The sequence below is a fragment of the Planococcus citri genome, chromosome 5 (genome assembly GCF_950023065.1).
Source record: "Planococcus citri chromosome 5, ihPlaCitr1.1, whole genome shotgun sequence".
NCBI lineage: Eukaryota > Metazoa > Arthropoda > Insecta > Hemiptera > Pseudococcidae > Planococcus > Planococcus citri.
The window spans coordinates 21,508,111-21,531,582 of NC_088681.1; the positions used below are offsets into that span (position 1 = coordinate 21,508,111).

A 23,472-nucleotide genomic window follows, 5' to 3' on the forward strand; every position below is an offset into this window, starting at 1 on the left:
ATTTCCCGTTTTATGTTCTACATTTACGGGCATCTACAGCGCAGATTTTTCAAAAATTCAAATTTCGATCTTATTTTTTTCGATTTTTACACTTTCAAATTTCATTGAGAAAAAAATACTCCTCTCCTGGCAACACTGATCGAAAATCAATAAAAAATATTTTGATTTGATAAAACACGAATAATAGTGATAATTCATAGTTCATTTTAGACTTGAAAATTTCAAATTTTTTCTCGTACATGGAACTTTTGCTATCTTTATGACGAAATACCGATAAACACGTACTTCTATTCGTGAATAATGCATAACAAACGTACGCCGTTCTCACGATGGGTCATTACGAGTTCTTCAGAATGCTGACATGAAACCATATGTGTGTTTTTTTTGGAACAGAAATGTCATCCAAGACGTAATATCGTATTTTAAATTATTCATTATGTATTAAAATCAAAAATGAATTTCGGTGGCACTATTAAACTAAATCCTCTGGGTATTTGCGTAATTCTCGGTCTAACTTTTATATTTTTGCTATACTCGTTCGCTCGAAGACCTGTATACGAAAAAGAAGTGAATCTAAAAGATCTTTTAATAGCGGCGATACAAGTGGCAGAAAAAGGAGGAGTGGAAATTAAAACACAAAGTCATACCGAGTTAGACAAGCAGAGTAAGGGTAAAACTCGCGAAGGGGCAGATGAATTCATAACCGATGCGGATAAACGATCTCATTGTTCGATGTATTACGGTCTACGATACACATTTCCAACTTTGAGAGTAAGTTTTAAAATACCAACATACTCCTAATAACATACGACATCGAATAATCGTTTGGATATTCCTAAATCGTAGGTGATATCTGAGGAAACGTTATCCATAGAGGAATGTGCGCTTTACTCCGAAACTCTACATCTTATTCCTAACGATGACACGATAATTTCGCTGAGCAATATGTACGTACCTGTGGAAGATGTTACTGTCTGGATTGATCCTCTCGATGCTACTCAAGAATTCACTGGTAAATTATTCGCCACTGGTAGTATCTTGGTTCGATTTACTTACAACGTAAATTGCAACAGAATTATTCTATCATTCCAGAGAAACTGACGTCTTATGTGACTGTCATGGTTTGCGTAGCTGTTAAAGGAGTTCCAACAATTGGTGTAATTCATCAGCCTTTCGATCAACAGACGACATCCTGGGCATGGGACGGAATAGCCATTTCTCCAGACCTGAAACGACCAATGAAAAAAGTAATTGAAATTAAAAATGGTCCTCAAGTTGAAAATTGGTTCGTGTTACACAATGGTTATCATTTTTTAGCCTGAAAGTCAGCCAAACATAATAGTTTCACGGTCTCATGCTGGTCAAGTGCAGGAATCTGTAAGCAGGGTACTTCCTCAAGCGAAAGTAATACCAGCCGGAGGCTCAGGTAATATCGAGATATTCATTTCTTATCTTTCAAATATCTTTGATCTTCCATTAAGAATTCGTTTTTTAAAACAGGTTATAAAGTATTACAACTTATAAATGGAAACGCATCAGCTTACGTACATTCTACTTATATTAAAAAATGGGACGTGTGCGCTGGTAATGCAATTTTGAGGAGTCTCAAGGGTAGAATGAGTACTCTGAAAAATGAAGATATAGATTATTCAGATGCCAAAGAAACTAAAGTCAAAGACGGAATCTTAGCAGCTTTATACGATCACGGCAAATATTACGATATATTCAAAAATATTTTGCAGTAAATTTTAAAACGAATTTTTCATGTTTTGTGTTTTGTGGATGTTTTATTTCCTCGGTGTTTTTGTGTAGTTTTTGTTTTACGAAGTAATTTGGTATTTGAGCGAGATCATTAGAAAATTGAATTCCAAACACTAGTTATATTATTATTATTATGAATGTAAATTTGATCTCAATTGAATTGATCAATGTTAAGATGATCATCAAATCAAATCCAAGTTATTTCAATAATGTTATGAACAATTATTTTACATTTATTATTTTCTAATAAATAGTTTTTCAGCTGTTGATTCGAATTTCAATTCAATTACCAATTTATAAAACTAACATGTGAAGCTGTGAAGCAACAAGCAAAACTAGAAATTTGAATGAAAAATAGCGTCAAACCATCGAAGAAGGAAGAATCGATCATTCGATCAATGATCAATCATAAAGATAAAGATCAATCAATTATTCAATATCAATCAATAAAATTATCAATATCAAATAAAAAATAAAATTTTGAAAAACAAATCACAACTACAACAGCGCTATCTGTAGCTAAGTTACTAAAGTAAAAAGTAAACAAATAAAAGAGAATTAATTTTTCTCACAAGACAACACTGATTCACAAAAATCCGAAAAAATTGATAAAAAATAATTTTTGATCAAAAATTAGAACTTTTCATTGATAAAACATCAATTAAAGTGGAATCCTTCGCGAGTTTTCTCTCAAACTAGCATTCATAACGTTATTAATCTTATAATTATCGATTGGGAAACATTCATGGAAAACTAAACCCACCGAAAGTTGGTAAGTAAAACACTTTTCAGATAACTACACACTACACAGCACATGTAACATTCAGTTGCAAGAACCGGTAATATTACGTGACTTCTTTTGCAGAATATCGCTATGTCTTCAGAACCTCGTATGCCCAAAGTTGATTTCGATAAAGATAAAGTACCGGAATACATCAAAGATCAAATCAAAGCAGTAGAGAAAGACAATCGTCGACGTGTATTCGAATTCAGAAGAGTACTCAAAGGCGGTCGCAAAGCTGGTTTGTTTTGGGGCAGCGTTGCAACTTTCATTTATGGGTATACTATGTACGCTGTGAAACAAGAAACATTCTTAGATAATTTCGATTACCCGACCGAAGACGAACTTTAAAAACCATCTTCTAGCTCGTAGTTTATATATAAAACTTCCAAAATGTGCGCCGAACAATCTGCTAAAAAACTTACTCGTCTTTTACCGTTACCTACGATCAGAGATATAATGCAAATGTATAAAGTAAGAGCATCTCGAAGATTATCGCAAAATTTCCTTCTTAACGAAGCTTTGAACCATAAAATCGTAAAAAGCGCCGGAAAAATTAAGCAAGCTGAGGTATGCGAAGTTGGACCGGGCCCTGGTAATATTACCAGGTCGATTATACATAAAGGAGCCGAAAGAGTTATCGTTATCGAAAAAGATCCTCAGTTTTTACCAACACTTGAGGTAAAATACAATACGTTCGATACACCAATTAATTAAAATTAGTTTCATTAATCTTTTCCTTCTGTTTCGTAGATGCTGAAAAGTGCTTGCCCAGTTCCATTTGAAATAATACACGGAGATATTCTACGTTACAACTTTGAAAAAACCTTCAGCGAAAGTAAACGAAAACCGTGGGAAGATAAATACCCAGATATCCATATCATCGGAAATCTACCTTTCAACGTTGCTACCCCTTTGATAATTCGATGGATACGAGATATTTCCCTCAAGTACGTTCACCCTACAAATCCCTACGAGCTTTTCGCTCTTCAAAGTATTAATTTTGTTTATATATTTTAATAGACAAAACGCCTGGAGCTATGGACGTGTTCGATTAACGCTGACATTTCAAAAAGAAGTAGCAGAACGAATGGTAGCACCGGTTATGACCGCTCAGAGATGTAAATTATCAGTAATGTGTCAAAATTGGTGCTTCGTGGATTATAAATTTACTATTCCAGGTTACTAAAGCGTTTTCATTTACATTCGAGCATCTTTCATTAGTCATTAATGAAATTCATTCTTCAATTTCGTAGGCAAAGCATTTTTACCAAAACCAGATGTAGACGTAGGTGTTGTGCATTTCAAACCCCACATCAATCCGATAATTCCTCTACCTTTTGTCTTAATCGAGAAAGTAGTCAAGGCCATGTTCACCGGAAGGCAGAAATTTCTCAATAACTCACTCAAGTACGTATCTGAATTTATATTGTATTATGAAATGTTATTTCCTCTCTTACTAAATAAATGATCATTTTTGTAGAAATCTTTTCCCCGAACTAAAACAAGATTTAGCAGTTCGAATGCTCGAAGAAAGTGAAATCCACCCGAAAACCAGAGCGATGCAATTAAGCGTCGAAGAAATCGGTCGATTGTGTTTCTCTTACGATAAAATAATCAAGGAGGAGCCTTCGTTGAGGAAATACGATCATCATAAAACTAAAGACGATTCTAGTTGGCAGATTAAAGAGGAAGAAGAAGAACACAAATTGGAACTTTGGAAACGTAAACAAATCGAAGATGAGTTTTATTAGATTAGAATAAACATTAATTTGTTAAAAGGTTTGTTATTAAAATAAATACTGTATGATTTTAAGATTTAATATTTATTTCGTTCGCAACAAATTGAGAAACAGAAATTCTCACGGTCTTGTTACTTTAGGCAGAGAGTTTGAAAAAATATTCGTTAGAATAACATCATTCTGATAATGGAGGGAAAAGTACACCATTAAAACTCGATATTCGTTCCTTTTTCAACGTAAGTGTACCTTTTTAATGGGTACGTGAATAGAATACACAGACTATTGAACAAGAATAGAAGTATTTCCAAAAAGAATCAATGTAAGTGTCTGGTGACATAGTCATTTACGAAAAATCGAACTATGAAATCAAATTAAAATGAACTTGGAAATACATACGAACGAATATAATTTCGACTCGTCCTCGTCTCACCTACTTATACACGACTCGAAATATAAGAAGGACTTTTTCGTACACATATATTATTGGCAAATTATTGTACCAAAAAAAAAAAAAAAAAAGGAATAAATGCGAACGATAATGGCAATTTGCGAGCGAACATCGCATGAATGACAAATGTAAAAATTGCTTTTTCAACGTTAAGAAGTTGCACGTGCATGTAAAATGGAACATGTACGAGTATTTGTACGTATAGAAGCACACCCACAAATACCATTCGCGTATCGATCAAATTGCCACTGAGGAAAAAATTTGGTCACGGAGACCTCGGACATTGGTACGAATTATTATGCCTGAATATCGTGCAACGACTTTACGCATCGTGCGAGCTCCACAAATATATTCGGCGTTTTCACGTAACTATCGTGTACTTGACACGAGGGCACAGTTTCAAATTTATTATGAAAAACTTTTAAATATTTAATAAAGTTACCTCGTTGGAATAAGATGTCGGTCGCGTTTAGCTGATTTTCATTTCGCTCGAATCGTACTGCACAGCTTCGAGCCAAAATCGTCAATATGATGATTAAACCGTACAGCAACCAGAGATGGACATCGTCGATTACTCTGAATCACGAACAAGATAAATCTTTAATGCCTATGTAAGTATTTTACGAAAAAAAAAAAAAAAAATACACACTTAAGTACGTAGTACTTAGTTACCTACTTTGGTACCTACATTTAATTTGCAGAAACAGATCGAACAAATTTTCTTCCACCGTAGACCCATGTTACGTGCCACCATCTCGAGCTGGCATGGAACTGGTGAAATTTCCCAGCCTAGGCCAAGATATGGGTAAATCCATCAATACCGGAGCCATCGCCTTATCTTCTCGATTTACTCCTTACGAATGGACTCAGATGAATTTGAAACATTACAGCGAAGCGGATACCAATCGTAATTACGCTGAGAAGTTACGTTCGGATGCTGTTCGAGCGATGAGGTAGGTCCATTGGATTGGAGTCAACATTTTCTGAAAGATGAGAAAAAATCAAAAAAATCACATTTTTCATATTCGTAGGGAAACCGAAGAAAAGACATTCTCTGGCCAAAGGGATACATGCAGAAGGTTATCGGAACGTTTGAATGATATCATGTTCTGGAGAAATGAATTGGCCACTGAGTTGGAGAGAATGTTGTCGGAAATACATCTTTTGCAAGATGTCAGGAGAGCCCTGGAGAAATCTAATCAAGATTGCGATCCTCCATTGCACATGGCTCAAGAGTGCTTGTACTTTCGCGAAGGCAGACAAGGTAATGATAAGTTGAGAAAATTTACCAAATTATAACCCCCCCCCCCCCAAAAAAAAAAAACATAGGAAACAAATTTTTAAAAATAGAAAAAAGGCCACTTGTTTTTTATTTCACATTAGAAGGAAAATCTGAAATCTAAATTGACCATATTAGTACTTGGTAAGTTACATAATTTTGTCAACTTTTTTCCTCCCTCCGCCCCCTCCTCCAATCCCATCAAAATACTTTCCATCCGAGTCTGTCTGACGAGAGATATACCTACTATATTATAAATTTTGTATTTACTCAAGTCTGACAATTTTTTAAAAAATCAAAATAACGTTACCCCTCCCCCTTAATACGTAGTTGTGATAACAAAAAATGATCCTGTTAGAACAGGTATCATGCGTAAATTTGTGCAACTGTTGAGAGCCAAAATAGGTTTAGGGTACATAGCATTATGCTCCTCTCCCCCTTCCCCTCCCCCCATAAAAAATTCACTCGAAGAAAATGTTTTCAATGAAATAAAATCATATTTTATGACTTATAGAAGTTCAACAATACTTTTTGAACTGACACATTCCAATTTAATTGAAACCAAACCAGATTTAAAGAACATGTTCTAAAATTTTTGCGACCAAGGACCAAAATTTCAGGCAATAAAGCCCATTTTTGGATTTTTAGAAAATTTTTTACAATTTACAAAATTCAAATAGGTTATTTTTATGGAGATTTTTCAATTTTTTTATGATTTTTTTATGTTTAATAATCAGTGTGAATAATAATTTTTATTTTAATTTAACCACCCACACCCCCTCCCCCCTCTTTTCACTTGAGAAATTTCCAATGTTAGGTCATTTGAGAGTTCCCAAGAGGTCATAATATTTTTGCAAAATTTCAAATTGCTCTGTAAAGTAGCACATATAACAAACTTTGGTTGGGGCAGATCGCTGTTATGAAATTTTAGGGGTCTCTGCAGTGATATCAATTTTCTCCAGAAATTTCAAACTGTTCTGGGGGCTTCAGAATGTTTTGAACGCGATTTTTTTTTACATCGAGTGGTTATATGTAAGAACATTTGACGATATCTCAACGAAAAAAACCGCTCGTGGTAAAATTCTGGAATAATTATAAACTGGTCATCATTGAATTGGCACTCCTGATGAAATGTTATCAAAGTTCACTTTTGGCCTTTCGAGAGCAATTTGAAATTTCGGAAGAAAATTTAAAAACTCACTAAATTATCTAAAATTACTCAAAATTGGTACTTTTTTAAATTTTTTAAATTTCAAAATTTTCTCAAAAATTCAAAAATAAACTTGCAGTGTTTATAATTTTGGATACGAGGGTTGTAGGGCATGATTTTTCTATCGAACTTGATTGCGTTCAAATGGGAGACCGTCAGCTCAAAAAGTTTCTTCATCTAATAAAAGCTCGAATCCTTTTTAATTTCAACCAGTGATAAAGATCTTCACGGACTCAAGGAGAGCTTCACTTCTAGAGATTTTTTTCAGAGGTTTGGAGATTTTTGGCTGGAAATAGAAAGACAGGTACCTAAATAAATTATCATAAATTTTCTAAAAAATCATCTGAAATAATAAAATAAAAAAAGTAAAAAAAAAAAAATTCTCAGAATGTGAAATGAACTCCATACTGAGAAATTCTTTCAAAACAGTGAGAAAATATGTATTTTGAGACGTATTCAGGAATTTAATTAAATTGGGAGAATTTACCTGCAAAAACTTGTTCCCCAAAAAATATTCAAGTGTTCAAATCTGGCAACTATTACTCTAAATTGTCAAAACAACAAGATTTTTGATAAGTGTACAGGCCTATCATTTTTTGAAAACAAAAAATTCAAGTGATTTGACCTTCAAATTTCAGGTATCGATATGGTAAGAGATCAAGCAGAAGAATCTCTCTTACAAGAGGTGACCACTTTACAAAAATGCAAAGAAAAGCTCACCAATTACCATCAAAAAGTTTTGGAACAGGTTGGGTATCCAGTATCAATTTCCTTTTCGCATTTTATGCTATGTACAAAACCCACAGAATCTTTTCCCACCAAACAAATCACCGCTTATTTTTTGTTTAGCTTCGCGAAAACAGAAATTCGCAGCATGAACTCGAGTTGGACTTGAAAAGCAAAGAATCAGCTTTGGAAATCGATAGCAGCTGCCACCATTTAAATAATTTCTCCAATAATATCAATTATTTCGCCGGAATTGATAAGTTCGACCAGACGTACGTATCTGCGCTGTATAGTGTATACTCTGTCTCCCCTCTCCGTTCCCTATCATTAAATCACTTCATCCTTTTCGTCTGGCTTTTCATTTTCAGAGTAAGTGTACCAGAATCTTGGTCCGAGAATTCGAACAGGGTTATCCAAAGATCGCAAAATCGAAGAATTAAATCATCCCAGTTGCGAACCGAGTCAGAAAACACGATGAACGAGTGCGCCAATAATATGTGGAATTCGTGGAATTTCACCAATAGTGCTCTATCTCGCAGGACTAATGAGATTTTGGAGGCGAAGAATAAATTACAAATGCATTTGCATAAGGTTATTATTTTTTGAAGGATTAATTGATGCTATTATAATTTATGGCAAATCGTCTCCCCTCTCCTACTGCAATGATGCCCATAAGTAGGTACTGAAATATTTGTTCCCAATTTAAAGGAATGGAAAGCCATTTGTCAAAATATAAAACATAAATTTTCATCGTTGAAGGCAAAGAAAAATTAAAAATCGAATTGTAATACATACATATTAAAATTTACATTTCGCATGTATAAAAATCATTTGGCAATTCAATTTTTTCACCCCGCCTCCTCACGTACCTAGCTAGATTTTTCTGCCTGCCTAAAACTTTATTACACTTTTATAGATTCAATCTCTTTACAATATTATTGAATGTCCTTTTTTGCAATTCCCTCTCAACTTTGAACTCACCCATTTATTTTTTCATGTGCAGGTGCAACAAGAAATATTTGACGTTGAAAAAAGCATGGACATGATAAAAAGAGCAATAAACGATAAAAGTAACCCCCTTAAAGTGGCTCAGACCAGATTAGAATTCCGAACACATCGTAAAGACATAGAATTATGCAGAGATATTGTTCAAACAAGGTGAGTTCGAAATTTAAAGGCTAAAATCTGTAGCGACAATTCTACGTATTACCTAGGAACTTCATCATTGATATATTCCAAAAAATCCATCGCTGGATCACACAGGTGCTTTAATATTGGTCTTCAATCTTTCTCCACTTTATCCAATTTTGAGATAAAAGATCAGTGAATTCACTCTTTGTGGAGAGGAGACTTTCAATTTGTTCAAGCCAGAATTTTTGAGGTTTCTATTTTCAAATAGAGTTGGAATAAACGAAAAAAAAAAAAAAACAAAAAACAAAATGAAATGGAAAATCAAAAGGTTGATTGCGAAAATGAAAAACAGTAAAACTGGCAATATTTCCAGAAAAAAAAACAGGAATTTTTTACATAGACAAAAAGCAGAACTTTTTATGGAAATTTAGGCAAAAAAAAACACTTTTTGAAATGTTCCAGAAAAAAAAGGAAATTTTTGGCAATGTTGACAAAAAACAGGACCTTTTTAAATATTTTGGCAAAAAACAGGACTTTTATTTGGCAATAGGAATTCGACAACTGGACCAAAAAAATACTCAAAAACCAAAATTAATGCTTTCAACCCTTCATCGACACAATCATTTCATCCCATTATAGTCAAAATGAACGCACAAGTCAAATGGTTTTAAAAAAAGATAAATTTTACATTTCAGATTACAAAAGGAAGTGGAAGATCTACAAACGAACATTCATTATTTGAATCAAAAACTAAGGGAGGCCGAAAGTCAACACCAGCAATTACTCATAACACGTTCAAATTTGGAAAAAGATCTAGAAGTGAAAGTCAACTCGTTATTCATCGATCGCGAAAAATGCCTAGGTTTACGTAAAGCTTGCCCAGTTACAACTTTCCTCAAGTATTGAAATACCTACCTGTACCTACGTAAATAGTTTCAAAATGAAATATAATTTTCGTTATAGTTACACTACGGTTTGATTCATTTTCTTTCTCTCTTTTTTCCCCTCATCTGAACAAAACAACAACTACAAAAAAAAGAACTAATATAGGTACGATACGGTGTACCTATACGTAAGTATATATCCAATTTGAAAACCTTTTTTGAAATTACACAGGTCGAAGACCCTTTCGAACGTAGGAAAAAAGGGTGAAAATTTCAGCAAATATTCAAATATACGCCAATACGTGTTGTAATTTTTAAAAATCTCCAATTTCTGGCACGTGTACCTTTGGATGTGGTAGGTACGTAACTACGTATAGGTAACTGTAACGATACTAACAACCCAACGTCAAAATACGAGTACCTACACTATTACTCTACATCCTTCTTTTCACGTACACTTCTCTCTATCCCACCAATGACCCTTTATTCTTCTTCTGCATATTGAGTACATCTACACTACACATCTACATTGAAAATGAACCAGCAACGATGACGGTGTAAGGTGAGAATGTATAAAATAAACTCGTCGCAATCTCGCATTTTGCCATAATTTTCAAACAGAAAGCTAGAAAATTATATATTCGAAGGTTGAAAACTTCTATACGTAATTTCAAGTGCGCTTTTTTCTTCATTTTTTTACACAAATCATTCAGAAAGTTATTTGAAAAAACGTGAAAAGCAAAAAAAGCACCTCAAGTATAAAGCTAACCAGCTTTGACAAATTCATCGCTACAACGATGTTCTTTGATGAAATACGATTTTATTTCGTCAAAAATGACACCATTCGTTTGGCAATTCGAATATGTAGGAGGAGACGATTGGAGGAAAATACCAGCCAATTGAATATTCAAACGTGGGGATATTTTTTTCACCAATAATTTCCGATAACTTATTGAAAATAGACTTCAGCTTGTCGTTAATTTTAATATGTATTATGACAACTGACGAAAATATATTTTAAACCCTATTTCGGGATATTTTTCATAAACTTATATTATGAAAAACCCCATGTGTAGGAGTAGTTTAAAAACGAAACTCGTTATTTCAACTTCAACCTAATTTGCGAGATCGATGAACTTCTATTTGAAAATATTTAAAATATTTGAAACGCTACCGGAGGTATTTATTTTCAACTTGGATGAATTTGAAGGAAAAAAAATTTTAAAATGTGGAAAGTATCGTATCGTGGAATTCGCTGACAGACGACAGCACACAAAAAAAATATAAATACCTAAGCATTAAAATTGATATCAATGGCATCGAAGTTAGGGGTGAACTCCCAGACATTTTGCAAAAAAAAAAAAACATTCAACATAAAACCTGATATCAACTCTAAAAATTACAGGAAAAAAGCGAATGCGAAAAAATTCATCACAGGAGTTGGAGTGTTTATAAAAAAAGGTATAAGTATGTAGTTTTATAAGATAAGCTTAAAAATCGCAGGGATACAGATTGATTTTGATAAGTTTAGGTATGGCAAAAAAAAATTTAAAGACCAACGATAAGTCGAGTGCGTATGTAGGTACCTGATTCAAAATCGAGTAAAAGAAAAAATTTGATACAGTTTACCAAAAAAATAGCTAAAAATAATGGAAAGGTTGAGCAAAGTCTGTATACGTAGGTATACCAGAAACTCATATTGAATCAAAAAAAAAAAATCACTTGAAAAATTTAAATAGCTTTAAATAGATACATATCATGAAAATTGCTCAAGATACTCGAGAATACACCAAGGAGTCATCAGATATTCGAAATCAATTTTTAAGGTCATTAGGGCATTCTGGTGTATTTTTCAACATAAATTCATCTGGAAAAAAGTCGATAACTCACCTGGTGACTTCTGTTGACACTCGCCAGAAGTCACCAGGTGAGTTATCGACTTTTTTCCAGATGAATTTATGTTGAAAAATACACCAGAATGTCCTAATGACCTCAGAAATCGTTTTCGAATATCTGGTGACTCCTTGGTGAATCCTGGTGACTTCTGGTGAATCAGTCACCAAGATTCACCAGAAGTCACCAGGCGGACAAAATCGCTCAAATATGACCACTGCATGATGAATCTGTCACCAAAAAGTCACCAGGGTACGAAATATGAATTTTCTATGTTCTGGTGAATCAGTCACCAAGTTTCACCAGAAGTTACCAGAAGTCACCTGGTGTACTAAATTGCTCAAATATGACCACTGCTTCATGAATCTGCCACAAAAAAGTCACCAGGGCATGAAATATGAATTTTCCATGTTCTGGTGACTTCTGGTGAATCAGTTACCAAGATTCACCAGAAGTCACCAGGCGTACAAAATCGCTCAAATATGACCACTGCATGATGAATCTGTCACCAAAAAGTCACCAGGGTATGAAATATGAATTTTCTATGTTCTGGTGAATCAGTCACCAAGTTTCACCAGAAGTTACCAAAAGTCACCTGGTGTACTAAATTGCTCAAATATGACCACTGCTTCATGAATCTGCCACAAAAAAGTCACCAGGGCATGAAATAATTATGACTTTTCTATATTCTGGTGAATCCTGGTGACTGATTCACCAAAAGTCACCAGGATTCACCAGAACATGGAAAAGTCATAATGCATACCCTTCTGACTTTTTGGTGACCGATTCACCAAGCAGTGGTCATATTTGAGCAATTTTGTAGACCTGGTGACTCCTGGTGAATCTTGTTGACTGATCCACCAGAAGTGACCCGGGGTTCACCAGAACATAGAAAAGTCATATATCAGTCTCTGGTGCTTTTTTCGTGACAGATTCATGAAGCAATATCATTCCCTGGTGACTTCTTCATGACAGGTTCATGAAGCAGTGGTCATATGTGAGCAATTGTATACACCTGGTGACTTCTGGTGAAACTTGTTGACTGATTCACCAGAAGTCACCAGGATTCACCAAAACATAGAAAAGTCATATATCATTCCCTTCTGACTTTTTCGTGACAGATTCATAAAGCAGTGGTTATATTTGAGCAATTTTGTACACCAGGTGACTGCTGGTGAATCTTGGTGACTGATTTATCAGAAGTCACCAAAACATAGAAAAGTCATATTTCATGCCCTGGTGCCTTTTCGAGACAGATTCTCGAAGCAGTGGTCATATTTGAGCAATTTTGTCCACCTGGTGACTTCTGGTGAATCTTGGTGACTGATTCATCAGAAGTCACCAGAACATAGAAAAGTCATGTGTCATGCCCTGGTGACTCTTTCGTAACAGATTCATGAAGCAGTGGTCATATTTGAGCAATTTTGTCAACCTGGTTACTTCTGGTGAAGCTTGTTGACTGATCCACCAGAAGTCACCAGGATTCATCAGAACATAGAAAAGTCATATTTCATATCCTTCTGACTTTTTGGTGACCGATTCACCAAGCAGTGGTCATATTTTAGCGATTTTGTACACCTGGTGACTTCTGGTGAATCTTGGCGACTGATTCACCAGAAGTCACCTGGTGAGCTTTTGACATTTTTTCTGCTGAATTTATGGTGAAAAAATCACCAGAATTTGCTAATGGCCTCAGAAATTGTTTTCGAATATCTTGTGACTCCTTGGTGAATCCTGGTGACTTCTGGTGACAGATTCAACAGAAGTCACCCAGTGAGTTTTCAACTTTTTTCCAGCTGAATTTATAGTGGCAAATACACGAGAATGCCCTAATGACCCTAGAAATTGATTTCAAATATCTGGTGCCTCCTAAGTGTAACCTGGTGACTGCTGGTGACTTTTGGAGACAGATTCACCAGAAGTCACCAGGTGGGTTTTCGACTTTTTTTCTGCTGAATTTATGGTGAAAAAATCACCAGAATGTCCTAATGACGTTAGAAATAGTTTTCGAATATCTGGTGACCCCTCGGTGAATCCTAGTGAACTTCTGGTGAAGAATACACCAGAATGTCCTAAACCATGAACATTGCTGAAAATACAGTACACGGATTTTCATAAACATTCACCATTAATTTGCTATGTTTTTTGAGCCAAATAAAAACACACGAATCTCGATAATAGGGCTATGTAGGAAAACACCTACATATTATACACTTCGAAACTTCGAGTTCCTGTCTGAGGATGGGAACGATACGTTTCATTCGAAAATTGAAAACGACCTTAAAATCCAACTGCTTCGATTTTCCACGCCCTTAAAAATCTATCAACTTTTAATTACGTACCCTAATTCATTTTCATAATTTTATAGATTGATTTTAAAAATGTTTTTATCGCTCAATAACTCCAAAGATGCCGGAAAAAACAGGAAAAATCCATTCTGAAAACCTCAAAAAAGTAAACAAAAAATTGATTTTAAACACTCGAGCGTTATTAATCTTCCTCTTACGGCTCAAAATCCTACGAGCTGAATAAAAATTCACAGTCACGGCGGCGTAATTATTTCTCTCGCTAATCCTTCGGAATAATATAAATTTCCAAGCAGGCAAACTCGACGTTTTCCAGCCAGTAGAGACAAAAACATCATCGAAGCTAGTAAAATCAAAGCATCTCAATCACAATAATAATATTCTCACCGATGCGGAAGCTCTATTAAGTGGGCCGAATGAATGAATACTCGTATTATGATGAAAACGTCGCGCCGTCAAAAGTATACCTATCACCCACCTATACGTTTTGAATGAAGTTTGAGAAAAAGGTATAGCAAGCAAAGGCGCGAATGTTCATTTTCACTTCACGAATGCGTCGTATTCGTTTAATAAAATCACTCGTTCGCAATAACCTGTTGATTCTCGAAGGATGATAACGGTACACAGGACGAAAAAGATTTTCAGTTAGTTTCAGACCGGGTTAGAAAACGGTATCTCGATTCTTATATTCGTTTTATACGCAGATTTTTTTTTCCTACAAGTTTCGTAAAATTTTTCAAGACATTTACCGCAGTAATTTGATGAAACGTTCGGACTCATGTGATATGGAAACCAAATAAATATGGTCGTTTATTTCGAAATAAAAATATTTTTTAGTTTCGCGCTGCTCTGCACATGTCTCACTCAAGGTATTGCAATTTTTTCAATTTTATTAATAAAATTTATTTTATACTCTGTAATTGTAACAATTTTTATCCATTTTCCCAAAATTGATAGTTACCTAAATTACGAAATGAGTCATTATAGCGCGAAAATAAAAGAAAATTGACTATAACGAAACGTTTCGAGCAAATGAGAATCTCGTTTTAATTACCCTTCCACAGATTTTCCGCCAACAAAATGCATTCCAGGTTTAAATGAATTTCTATTTCGGTATGTTAACGATACGTGTGTTATCAAAATACCTACAGTTCGCTGACTAAAATAAAATGGATAATACGATTCGAAAATATACGAGTAGGTACTTTGTGAAAAGGTCGTTAGCGGTATTTTTGCCTTTTCTCGAAAGCCAGTTATATTTTCAATTTTTAATTTCTCGCTAGAAAAGCTTCACTTTCTGCATGATGAATTCAAATTTTATTTTCATACCGAAGTAGACGTGAAAGCTACGGAGGTTTTTTGAAAAATAAATTGTTTTTATTTTGTACATTAACGACGTGTTTCTCTCCGAAAAATTCAATTACGAGGTTATTTACTTAATTTAAAAATTATTTTATTTAAAAAAAGGGACGAAAAAAATGAGATGAGTAAATATTTGAATGTTTGTCAAATAAGATACTTTGAAATTGCTCACGAAACAAACTGTCAAATAAACAGAAGTCGTAATAATTATAAGTTCGTGCGAAAAAATAAAATTTCCAAAATCAGTTACAGGGGTTTCAATAAAAATAAAATTATTTTCTCACTACTTGAAATTTTTTCGAATCGAGATGAATGAATTTTGAAGGGTTTGTGTCTTTATAATTCTTCACACTGGAGTCATAAATTTTGATTTTTTTTCAAAAAAATTTGTTTCACGTGACTTCAACACTTTTTTCCCTTCAAAGAAGGAGGGTCATTATGGGCATTTTCGTGCCCCTCGCTACTTCGAGACTTGAATGGCCTTTTCTTATAGGGGATGGTCCCTAGTATTAATATTAGGTGATATTTTCCCAGAAAAGCCCATAGGGGGGCTGTGGGGTGGCCCCAAAGTCGAAAATTTCAAAAATTTTTAGAACCACTGCTCGAAAATGTAAAAAATTAAAAGTAGCGAATATATGTTGCTTCAAGGGTAAGCAATGCAGCACGTAACGCTTTTTTCATATTTGACCTTTTTGGGGGTTGTGGTGGGGGTATTTCTATTTTTGAAAATTTTGGAACCCCCTTTTTTGACCCTTCCCGTCGAGCCACCCTAATGCCCTTTTCATGGTTTATTGCTACTAGTAGTAAGTTCAATTGATATCATTTGCAACCCCCTCACCAACTTGGCTCATATCGAAAAATTCAATTTTTAATTTTTTTTTGCGGTCCATATTTTGGGAAACCATGAAAAGCTATCGAGGTCCGGTTTGCGGCAAATATGTTGAATTTTACTTCTTAATCGACTGGCATGCTTGAATTTTTATTTCAAGTCAATTTTTGACCTCATTGTTGCAGATCACTTTTGGGGGTGGCGAACTTTGAGAACCCCTGAAAAAAGTTCTAAAGTGAATTTTTTCAAACTTTGAGCTGAAATTGTCTTAAATACATGTGTTTAACCAAGATAATATGCGAATGCGATATTTTAATACAATTTAGTCATTTTGGGTGATTTTATCAAAAAAAGTAGTGTTTTAACAACAGGCATAGCATTTCCGGCAAAAGTTCTGAAACTTCAATAACACTTCTCTCAGCCCCATTCCAACCGATTTTGAAAATTTTTCAGTATGTTATGTATATCCTTATTAGGTATCCCCACAAAAATTTTCAACCCCCTCCCCTTATATTTTCCCTTCAAAATGGCGTATTTCAACCAATATTATGCTTTTTAACAATAATAAAAATAAAAATTGAGGCGGCCAAGTGTTCTGTAGAGGGCTAGATGAGTGTAGCAAAAAATCTGACGTCATATTCGTGCTCAGCGGGATCGAAACATAAGAAAACTATACTCTACTCATTAATTTTTAGTTATTTTCCCTAAAATTCCCATTTTACCCCCAACCCTCCCTATGACACATTTTTACACCATTTTGAATGGTAAATATGAGGGTAGGGGGTTAAAAATTTTTGTGGGGATACCTAATAAGGATATACATAACATACTGAAAATTTTTCAAAATTGGTTGGAATGGGGCTGAGAAAAGTGTTATTGAAGTTTCAGAAAAGGGGGGCTCTCCAAAAAGGGGAGGGGGTGTGGATCTGAAACTTTCCACGCGGAAGTTTCTCAATGGTACCTACCTCCCATTCTAATATCAACTCGAGCGATTTCGGTGACCATTTCACCCCTCTTAGGCGCCTACAGCCTTTATGTATTTTTCAGAGAACCCCTTCATTTGAATGGTTGCAGTTTCGCCCCTCTTGAACATACAAGGGAAGTTGATACATCATTACATCGGAAATTCGACATAGATTCTTTTATCTAGCCACATATTTTTCGCTAAAATGCAATGCGGGGGAGAAAATGGCGAAAAATTGATTTCGGGGGAGGTTCCACCCCCTTTGAGGGGGTTCCGGACCCCGTAGGGACCAGGACTTTTAGTAGGTTGTTGAGGGGACCTCTGTGAACAATATCTGCGAAAGATCGGTTTGATATTAATTTTTCCTGCAAAAATGTCTTTAATGACTGGACTACACCACAAATACACATAGCTTAACTTTTGCCGGAAAGCTATGCCTGTTGTTAAAACACTACTTTTTTTTGATAAAATCACCCAAAATGACTAAATTGTATTAAAATATCGCATTCGCATATTATCTTGGTTAAACACATGTATTTAAGACCATTTCAGCTCAAAGTTTGAAAAAATTCACTTTAGAACTTTTTTCAGGGGTTCTCAAAGTTCGCCACCCCCAAAAGTGATCTGCAACAATGAGGTCAAAAATTGACTTGAAATAAAAATTCAAGCATGCCAGTCGATTAAGAAGTAAAATTCAACATATTTGCCGCAAACCGGACCTCGATAGCTTTTCATGGTTTCCCAAAATATGGACCGCAAAAAAAAATTAAAAATTGAATTTTTCGATATGAGCCAAGTTGGTGAGGGGGTTGCAAATGATATCAATTGAACTTACTACTAGTAGCAATAAACCATGAAAAGGGCATTAGGGTGGCTCGACGGGAAGGGTCAAAAAAGGGGGTTCCAAAATTTTAAAAAATAGAAATACCCCCACCACAACCCCCAAAAAGGTCAAATATGAAAAAAGCGTTACGTGCTGCATTGCTTACCCTTGAAGCAACATATATTCGCTGCTTTTAATTTTTTACATTTTCGAGCAGTGGTTCTAAAAATTTTTGAAATTTTCGACTTTGGGGCCACCCCACAGCCCCCCTATGGGCTTTTCTGGGAAAATATCGCCTAATATTAATACTAGGGACCATCCCCTATAAGAAAAGGCCATTCAAGTCTCGAAGTAGCGAGGGGCACGAAAATGCCCATAATGACCCTCCTTCAATCAGAAAAACTCAATTGCAAAAAACTGATCAAAATAAATAAAAAATTTTCAAACCTCAAAAATTCAACTTGAGGATTACTTTTTTAAACGTAGGGGCATGAAAAACAAACAAACTCTTCCTTTTCTGTTCGTTCTGAGGCAATCGGAAGTCCTCCTGGCGCAGAACCCGCTAACCATTTTTCTAGAATAATTTCAAGCAAAACACTCATGAAAAAAATTAATCCCTCTCTATAGGTGAAAATTTTCGTGCTTTACTAATTTCATCACCATTAATTTTATTCTTGGAATTCTCCGATTTCCTCAACAGTTGTTTTTGTGACGAAAAATGTGAAAAAAAATCAGTTTCATCACCATAAGCGTCAAACTTTTCAAATTTCGTTGAACTATCTTAAAAACAAATCCTTCACAAAAAATGAATGCCAAATTTCCAATATACGAGTAAGTACTTGTAAAAAATAGGATTCTCATTGTCACTTTATCAAAAAAGCTCATCGACAAAAAAATCGACTTTTCATCTCAAAAAAATCCTTCAAATTTGAACTTTTCAATTTTTGCTCAAAAGTCAAAATATGAATCTCAAAACAAATTGTTCCAGAAAAAAAATCAATCACTTTCGACAAATGAAAAATCAAGTTCTAAGATTTTCAGTTTTTCAATGAAATTGATTTTTGTGTTGAAAATCACTACAGTTCGAATTGTATTTTTCATATATTTTCACTCTCGTCGAACAAAAGCCAAGTATATTTTCATGTTTGCTTTATTATGCAACCGCAAATCATCGTTAAAAATGCCACAAAAATAATAAATGTACTCCAATTATACCACCACTTAACGAATTTTCTATTTTTATGGTTTCAAATCGATAAAAAGTCGTAATTTTTCAATCGTACAAGTAAAAATTTTCACCCTTTCCCCTTCCTCGTTTTTTTCCCTAAAGTTGAAGAGGCCAGTGGGCAAATTTAGAGAACGTCATTGCAATAGAAACGGAAATTAAAATTTTTCCAAGGATAAACTTAGCACAATTAACTTGTATTATTTTATTAATGGACCGAGATAGATAGAAACCCACCTTTTTACCTACCTACGTCATGCTAATCCATTTTCAAGGATACCTATTCATTATTTTTGTACCCACATTTGAATTTTCAAAGACCTGTCCGATGACGTTAACGTGCCTACTTGACGTATACAAAATAAAAATTTGAAAACAATTCCAATTTTTTTTTCCAACAGTCTCGAATGAAGAAAAGAATAAGACGTTCGTTAGATGACGTATTCAGAAAGTATTCCAGACATAAAATTGGCTCATCTAGGCGTATAGCCTGCTGTGAGGCTTTTTTCTCGAAAATCAAATCGAGAGAAAATTTTTTTACCGTTTTATGAATTGATTACCATTAAACATATACCGTATCTACAGTCTACACCTACTTATACAATTTTTTAAATCATTTATTCGTTTCGAATATATATAGGCGTATGATTTAAATGCCTCCTGGCGCAGAAATGACGTTCTTGTTTTCACTTAAATGGGCCAATGACAGTCACGAAAAAGGGGTTATTTTTGAAAGTATACAAAACAAACAACTCTCTTTCTCTCTCACTGAGGTTTTAAAGTGTTCTTTATTCACCTTAGAGCGTCGAAAGGTTATATAAAGTTTCGTATTCATTAAGTATTGTACATATAAGACCGAACAGCACGTAAATGTTTTTCTTTTTCGCTCGTTTCACTTAATAAATGAATTAATGCGTAATGCGTCTTGGTTTAGAAGATGAGAGGTTTTGAATTAAATAAAAATATGTATAAATGATTTTAAAATGTTCGGAAAATTCGAGAGGGTTGAATATATTACGATTGGAAAAACAAAGTAGGGGGGTTCGCAATACGAAAGTATCCCCTCCTTTTATATTGAAATGAACATTGCCAGAAAATTAAAAAGAAAAAAAAGAGACTGTTCCCTTTTGATTCGGCCACAGCAAAAGTTTTTGAATCAACAAGAAGTTGAATCAATGTTTATAATGCAAGTAACGTCCACAAATTTAGTCATGACCAGAATAAAAGAATCCATAAAATATTCTCGAAAAAGACGAAATGAAAAACAAAAAATCTATTAGAAAGTACCTGAAGGAATCAGAAAATCGAAACAAAACTACCTATTTAATAGTGAGAAAAAAATCAAGTTTTAAAAACTGTTTTGCAAAATTGATAAAATGCAACCCAATCGAAAAGCTAAAAAGTTGAGCTTTTTTCGATATCAAAATAACGTCGTACCCTCATTGTCAGACAACTTCTAAAAAAATATATATATATATTCAAAAAATTTAGCCATTTTTCGGTATTTTAACAAAAAATTATAATAGCAATATCTTGAATAAATAAATTCATTAAGAATTTAAATAACTGAAATCGTTCTTGTAAATGATGAAGCCATTTGAAAAAATTTCAGCTACCCCAGGGCTTGAACCCAATTCCCCCATCCCTCCACCACCAAAAAAAAACTATCATCCAAAAACTTTAAAAAGTGACTAAAAAGTTACAGGACAAGAATAAAACATTTTAATGCAAAAAAAAAGAGATAAACTATTCTCATTAAAAAAGAAATAAAAGAAATTTTTGAAAAATACTGACAAAAATGACACTTTCTAAATTTTTGTCAGAAAAATGAGACAATTTTGCGCAACTGTTGGTGATAAAGCAAGACTTTTTTTTTGGAAAATTCGGCATAAAATTAAGAATTTTTGGGCAGTTTTTGGCAAAAAAATCGAGAATTTAGACAATTTTAATGAAAATTTACATTCTAGAATATTGGGCAGAAAAACGACAATTTTCAGGAGGCAATTTTTGACAAAAAAATGAAACGTTTGACAATTTTTAGCAGAAAAGTGGGGCTTTTTGGCAATTTTTGAAATTTTTAGGTATAAAAGCAAGATTTTTTAGCAATTTGGTAAGATGCGAGAGTCTATGTCAATTTTTGGCAAAAAGTTTAACTCATTGTAAATTACATAGATCCGAGATTAAGGAAAATGGAAATTTTAAAATTAAAAAAAAAGTAGGTAAGTTGAGAAAGGAAAATTTTGAAAAAGTAACCAATGTAAGTAAGAGTTACTTTCAGCAACTTTGGTAAATTGGTTACTTGAAAAGTAACCGAGTACGATTACAAGAGTTGAAATTTTTTTGTAAAAAAAAGTATTGCTAATTCAGATTTTTTAAAAATTGAATGGCCAATCATTATACCAGAAAAAGTTGATTTTTGTACAGTGTCATTCGAAAGCTTACTTTTGGTACTGGAGAGGAAAATGGTTTTTCGACCAGCCCACTGGTCATTTTTTTCAACAAAAAAAATTGCTTAAAAACCTTAAATGTGATTAGACAGTTACCTACAATTCATAAATTGTATTTTATTCTTGTCATATCTCACCCACCATCATTCATCACATTTTGAGAGCCATCATCGACATGTTTTTAAAAAACGAAGATTTTTAATACTCTGATCTGAAAAAGAAACCCATAAAATCTTGAAAGACGCGATTGAACAAAAGTTACAAAAAACAATCAAGAATTAAGCTTTGAAATTTTTTTTTTAAAATTGCGGAAAAAATTTTATTTTTTACGATGCCATTTTGACTTCACCCAGCCTTCATGAAAAACTTAACCCTATACGTTTCCATTTGAGCTAAAAAATGGTAAAAATTATCGAACTTCGTTCATTCACTCGTAGTAGCATTTCAATGAAATTCCAAAGCCTTCTTGACATTTTTTTCAAGTTTTCATAGCATTTTTACAAATTTCCCAAACAGCTCAACGTAAAAAAATAATCTTCAATTCGTTCAAAATTCAACGACAAGACAACTATAAGTAATAAATACGAGAATATTAAAAAATCATACGAGTTACGTACAATACAAACATCAATTTATTCCCAATTTTTCATCGTTCGATCATTATTCATTATCGTTCGACTTTTCGACACATTCTTAGATCAAATCGAAAATGATGGAGACGAGGGAGGGGGTAGAGAGTGGATAAAAAATCGAGCTTCCAGTTTTCATGATTCTAACTTCAACATGCCCCCACAAATTATGATCCAAAACAATGCATTGAAATTTGAAACATTCATTTATGGAGAAATGTTTGAACCCCCCCCCCATATCATTTTTCCAAGGATGTTGGAACTGGACCTCGAAACGTGATTGTATTCGTAATTGAAATGTCACCATAAACGACATTATTTTTTAGTGTTTTTCAAAAATTATAAGCTGATTGTCCCGAAAATGGAAGTTTTTGATGAATAGCAAAATGTAAAAACAATCGATCGAGTATTCGATATAAATTTTTCATCCATCACAATAATTGGCCAGCCAATCCTTGCACATTTCTCGGCAGTATGTAACAAATCTTGATTCTTGAAACACTCAACTTTAAAGATATACGTTAAGTAGTTAAAATCAAAGCAGGTGAGGTGAAAGTTGAAAATAGGGATCGTAATACGTTTCCTGGATGCCTATAACACATTTCAAAACAAAACAAGAAAAATAGGTACTCACTTGGGCTTTCAATCAACCGTTGAACACTCCAAAAACAAAAGAATTCTCGCCACGATTTTTTCAGTAGGCCAACGCCACGTTGTCGTCGGTATCATCTCAGACGAGTGCAATGAACCGAGCTCTACACATGTTTTTCTAGCACCACCTGTAAAAATAGGTAACATTTTCTATTAGAAAATTAGCAACGAAAACCGAACTGAAGGGTAGCACTTAAACATGATTGGTTAGTTCTACTAATCAAAAAAAAAAAAAATAGTCTACTGGTTACATTTCGCGGTTTATTTACGTTTCAGCTTTCATCAGAGTGGTCGTCGAGCATTAATAAGTGCGTGGAAATGGACATGTTGACAAAATTATAGGTGGAAAAATGATTACTTAGTATAGTTAGAAGGTATTTC

The 23,472-nt window shown here is 34.0% G+C and overlaps 4 protein-coding genes and 1 long non-coding RNA gene across 5 annotated transcripts in view; 4 read left to right on the top strand and 1 right to left on the bottom strand.

Annotated features, from left to right (window-relative positions):
- Window positions 1-158: 158 nt before the first annotated feature.
- Window positions 159-2,028, top strand: LOC135846189 (putative inositol monophosphatase 3). The gene is made up of 5 exons (XM_065365151.1): window positions 159-771; window positions 847-1,012; window positions 1,093-1,247; window positions 1,318-1,426; window positions 1,501-2,028. Exons 1-5 carry the CDS (start codon window positions 454-456, stop codon window positions 1,743-1,745), a joined length of 993 nt encoding a protein of 330 aa, XP_065221223.1. The 5' UTR covers window positions 159-453; the 3' UTR covers window positions 1,746-2,028.
- A 764-nt stretch (window positions 2,029-2,792) lies between these two features.
- On the top strand, window positions 2,793-4,358 carry mtTFB1 (mitochondrial transcription factor B1). Its single transcript, XM_065365150.1, has 5 exons — window positions 2,793-3,223; window positions 3,296-3,492; window positions 3,566-3,723; window positions 3,799-3,952; window positions 4,026-4,358. The coding sequence occupies exons 1-5, from the start codon at window positions 2,936-2,938 to the stop codon at window positions 4,294-4,296; spliced, it is 1,068 nt and encodes a 355-aa protein (XP_065221222.1). The 5' UTR covers window positions 2,793-2,935; the 3' UTR covers window positions 4,297-4,358.
- An 802-nt stretch (window positions 4,359-5,160) lies between these two features.
- LOC135846197 (uncharacterized) overlaps window positions 5,161-23,472 on the bottom strand; it is a 68,821-nt gene continuing 50,509 nt past the window's right edge. Inside the window, exons 5-7 of the long non-coding RNA XR_010558918.1 lie at window positions 23,075-23,219; window positions 5,421-5,715; window positions 5,161-5,308 (exon numbers count right to left, since the gene is read on the bottom strand). This is a non-coding gene — a long non-coding RNA (uncharacterized LOC135846197). The remainder of the gene's footprint in view (window positions 5,309-5,420; window positions 5,716-23,074; window positions 23,220-23,472) is intronic.
- On the top strand, window positions 5,243-10,046 carry LOC135846182 (tektin-3-like). The gene is made up of 8 exons (XM_065365141.1): window positions 5,243-5,343; window positions 5,434-5,685; window positions 5,764-5,996; window positions 7,860-7,969; window positions 8,071-8,219; window positions 8,316-8,538; window positions 8,951-9,105; window positions 9,774-10,046. The coding sequence occupies exons 1-8, from the start codon at window positions 5,261-5,263 to the stop codon at window positions 9,982-9,984; spliced, it is 1,416 nt and encodes a 471-aa protein (XP_065221213.1). The 5' UTR covers window positions 5,243-5,260; the 3' UTR covers window positions 9,985-10,046.
- The window catches only part of Gyc32E (Guanylyl cyclase at 32E), a 64,946-nt gene continuing 56,270 nt past the window's right edge, over window positions 14,797-23,472 (top strand). Inside the window, exon 1 of the mRNA XM_065365130.1 lies at window positions 14,797-15,030. Within this exon, the coding sequence (XP_065221202.1) occupies window positions 14,964-15,030 (67 nt within the window). The 5' untranslated portion in view covers window positions 14,797-14,963. The remainder of the gene's footprint in view (window positions 15,031-23,472) is intronic.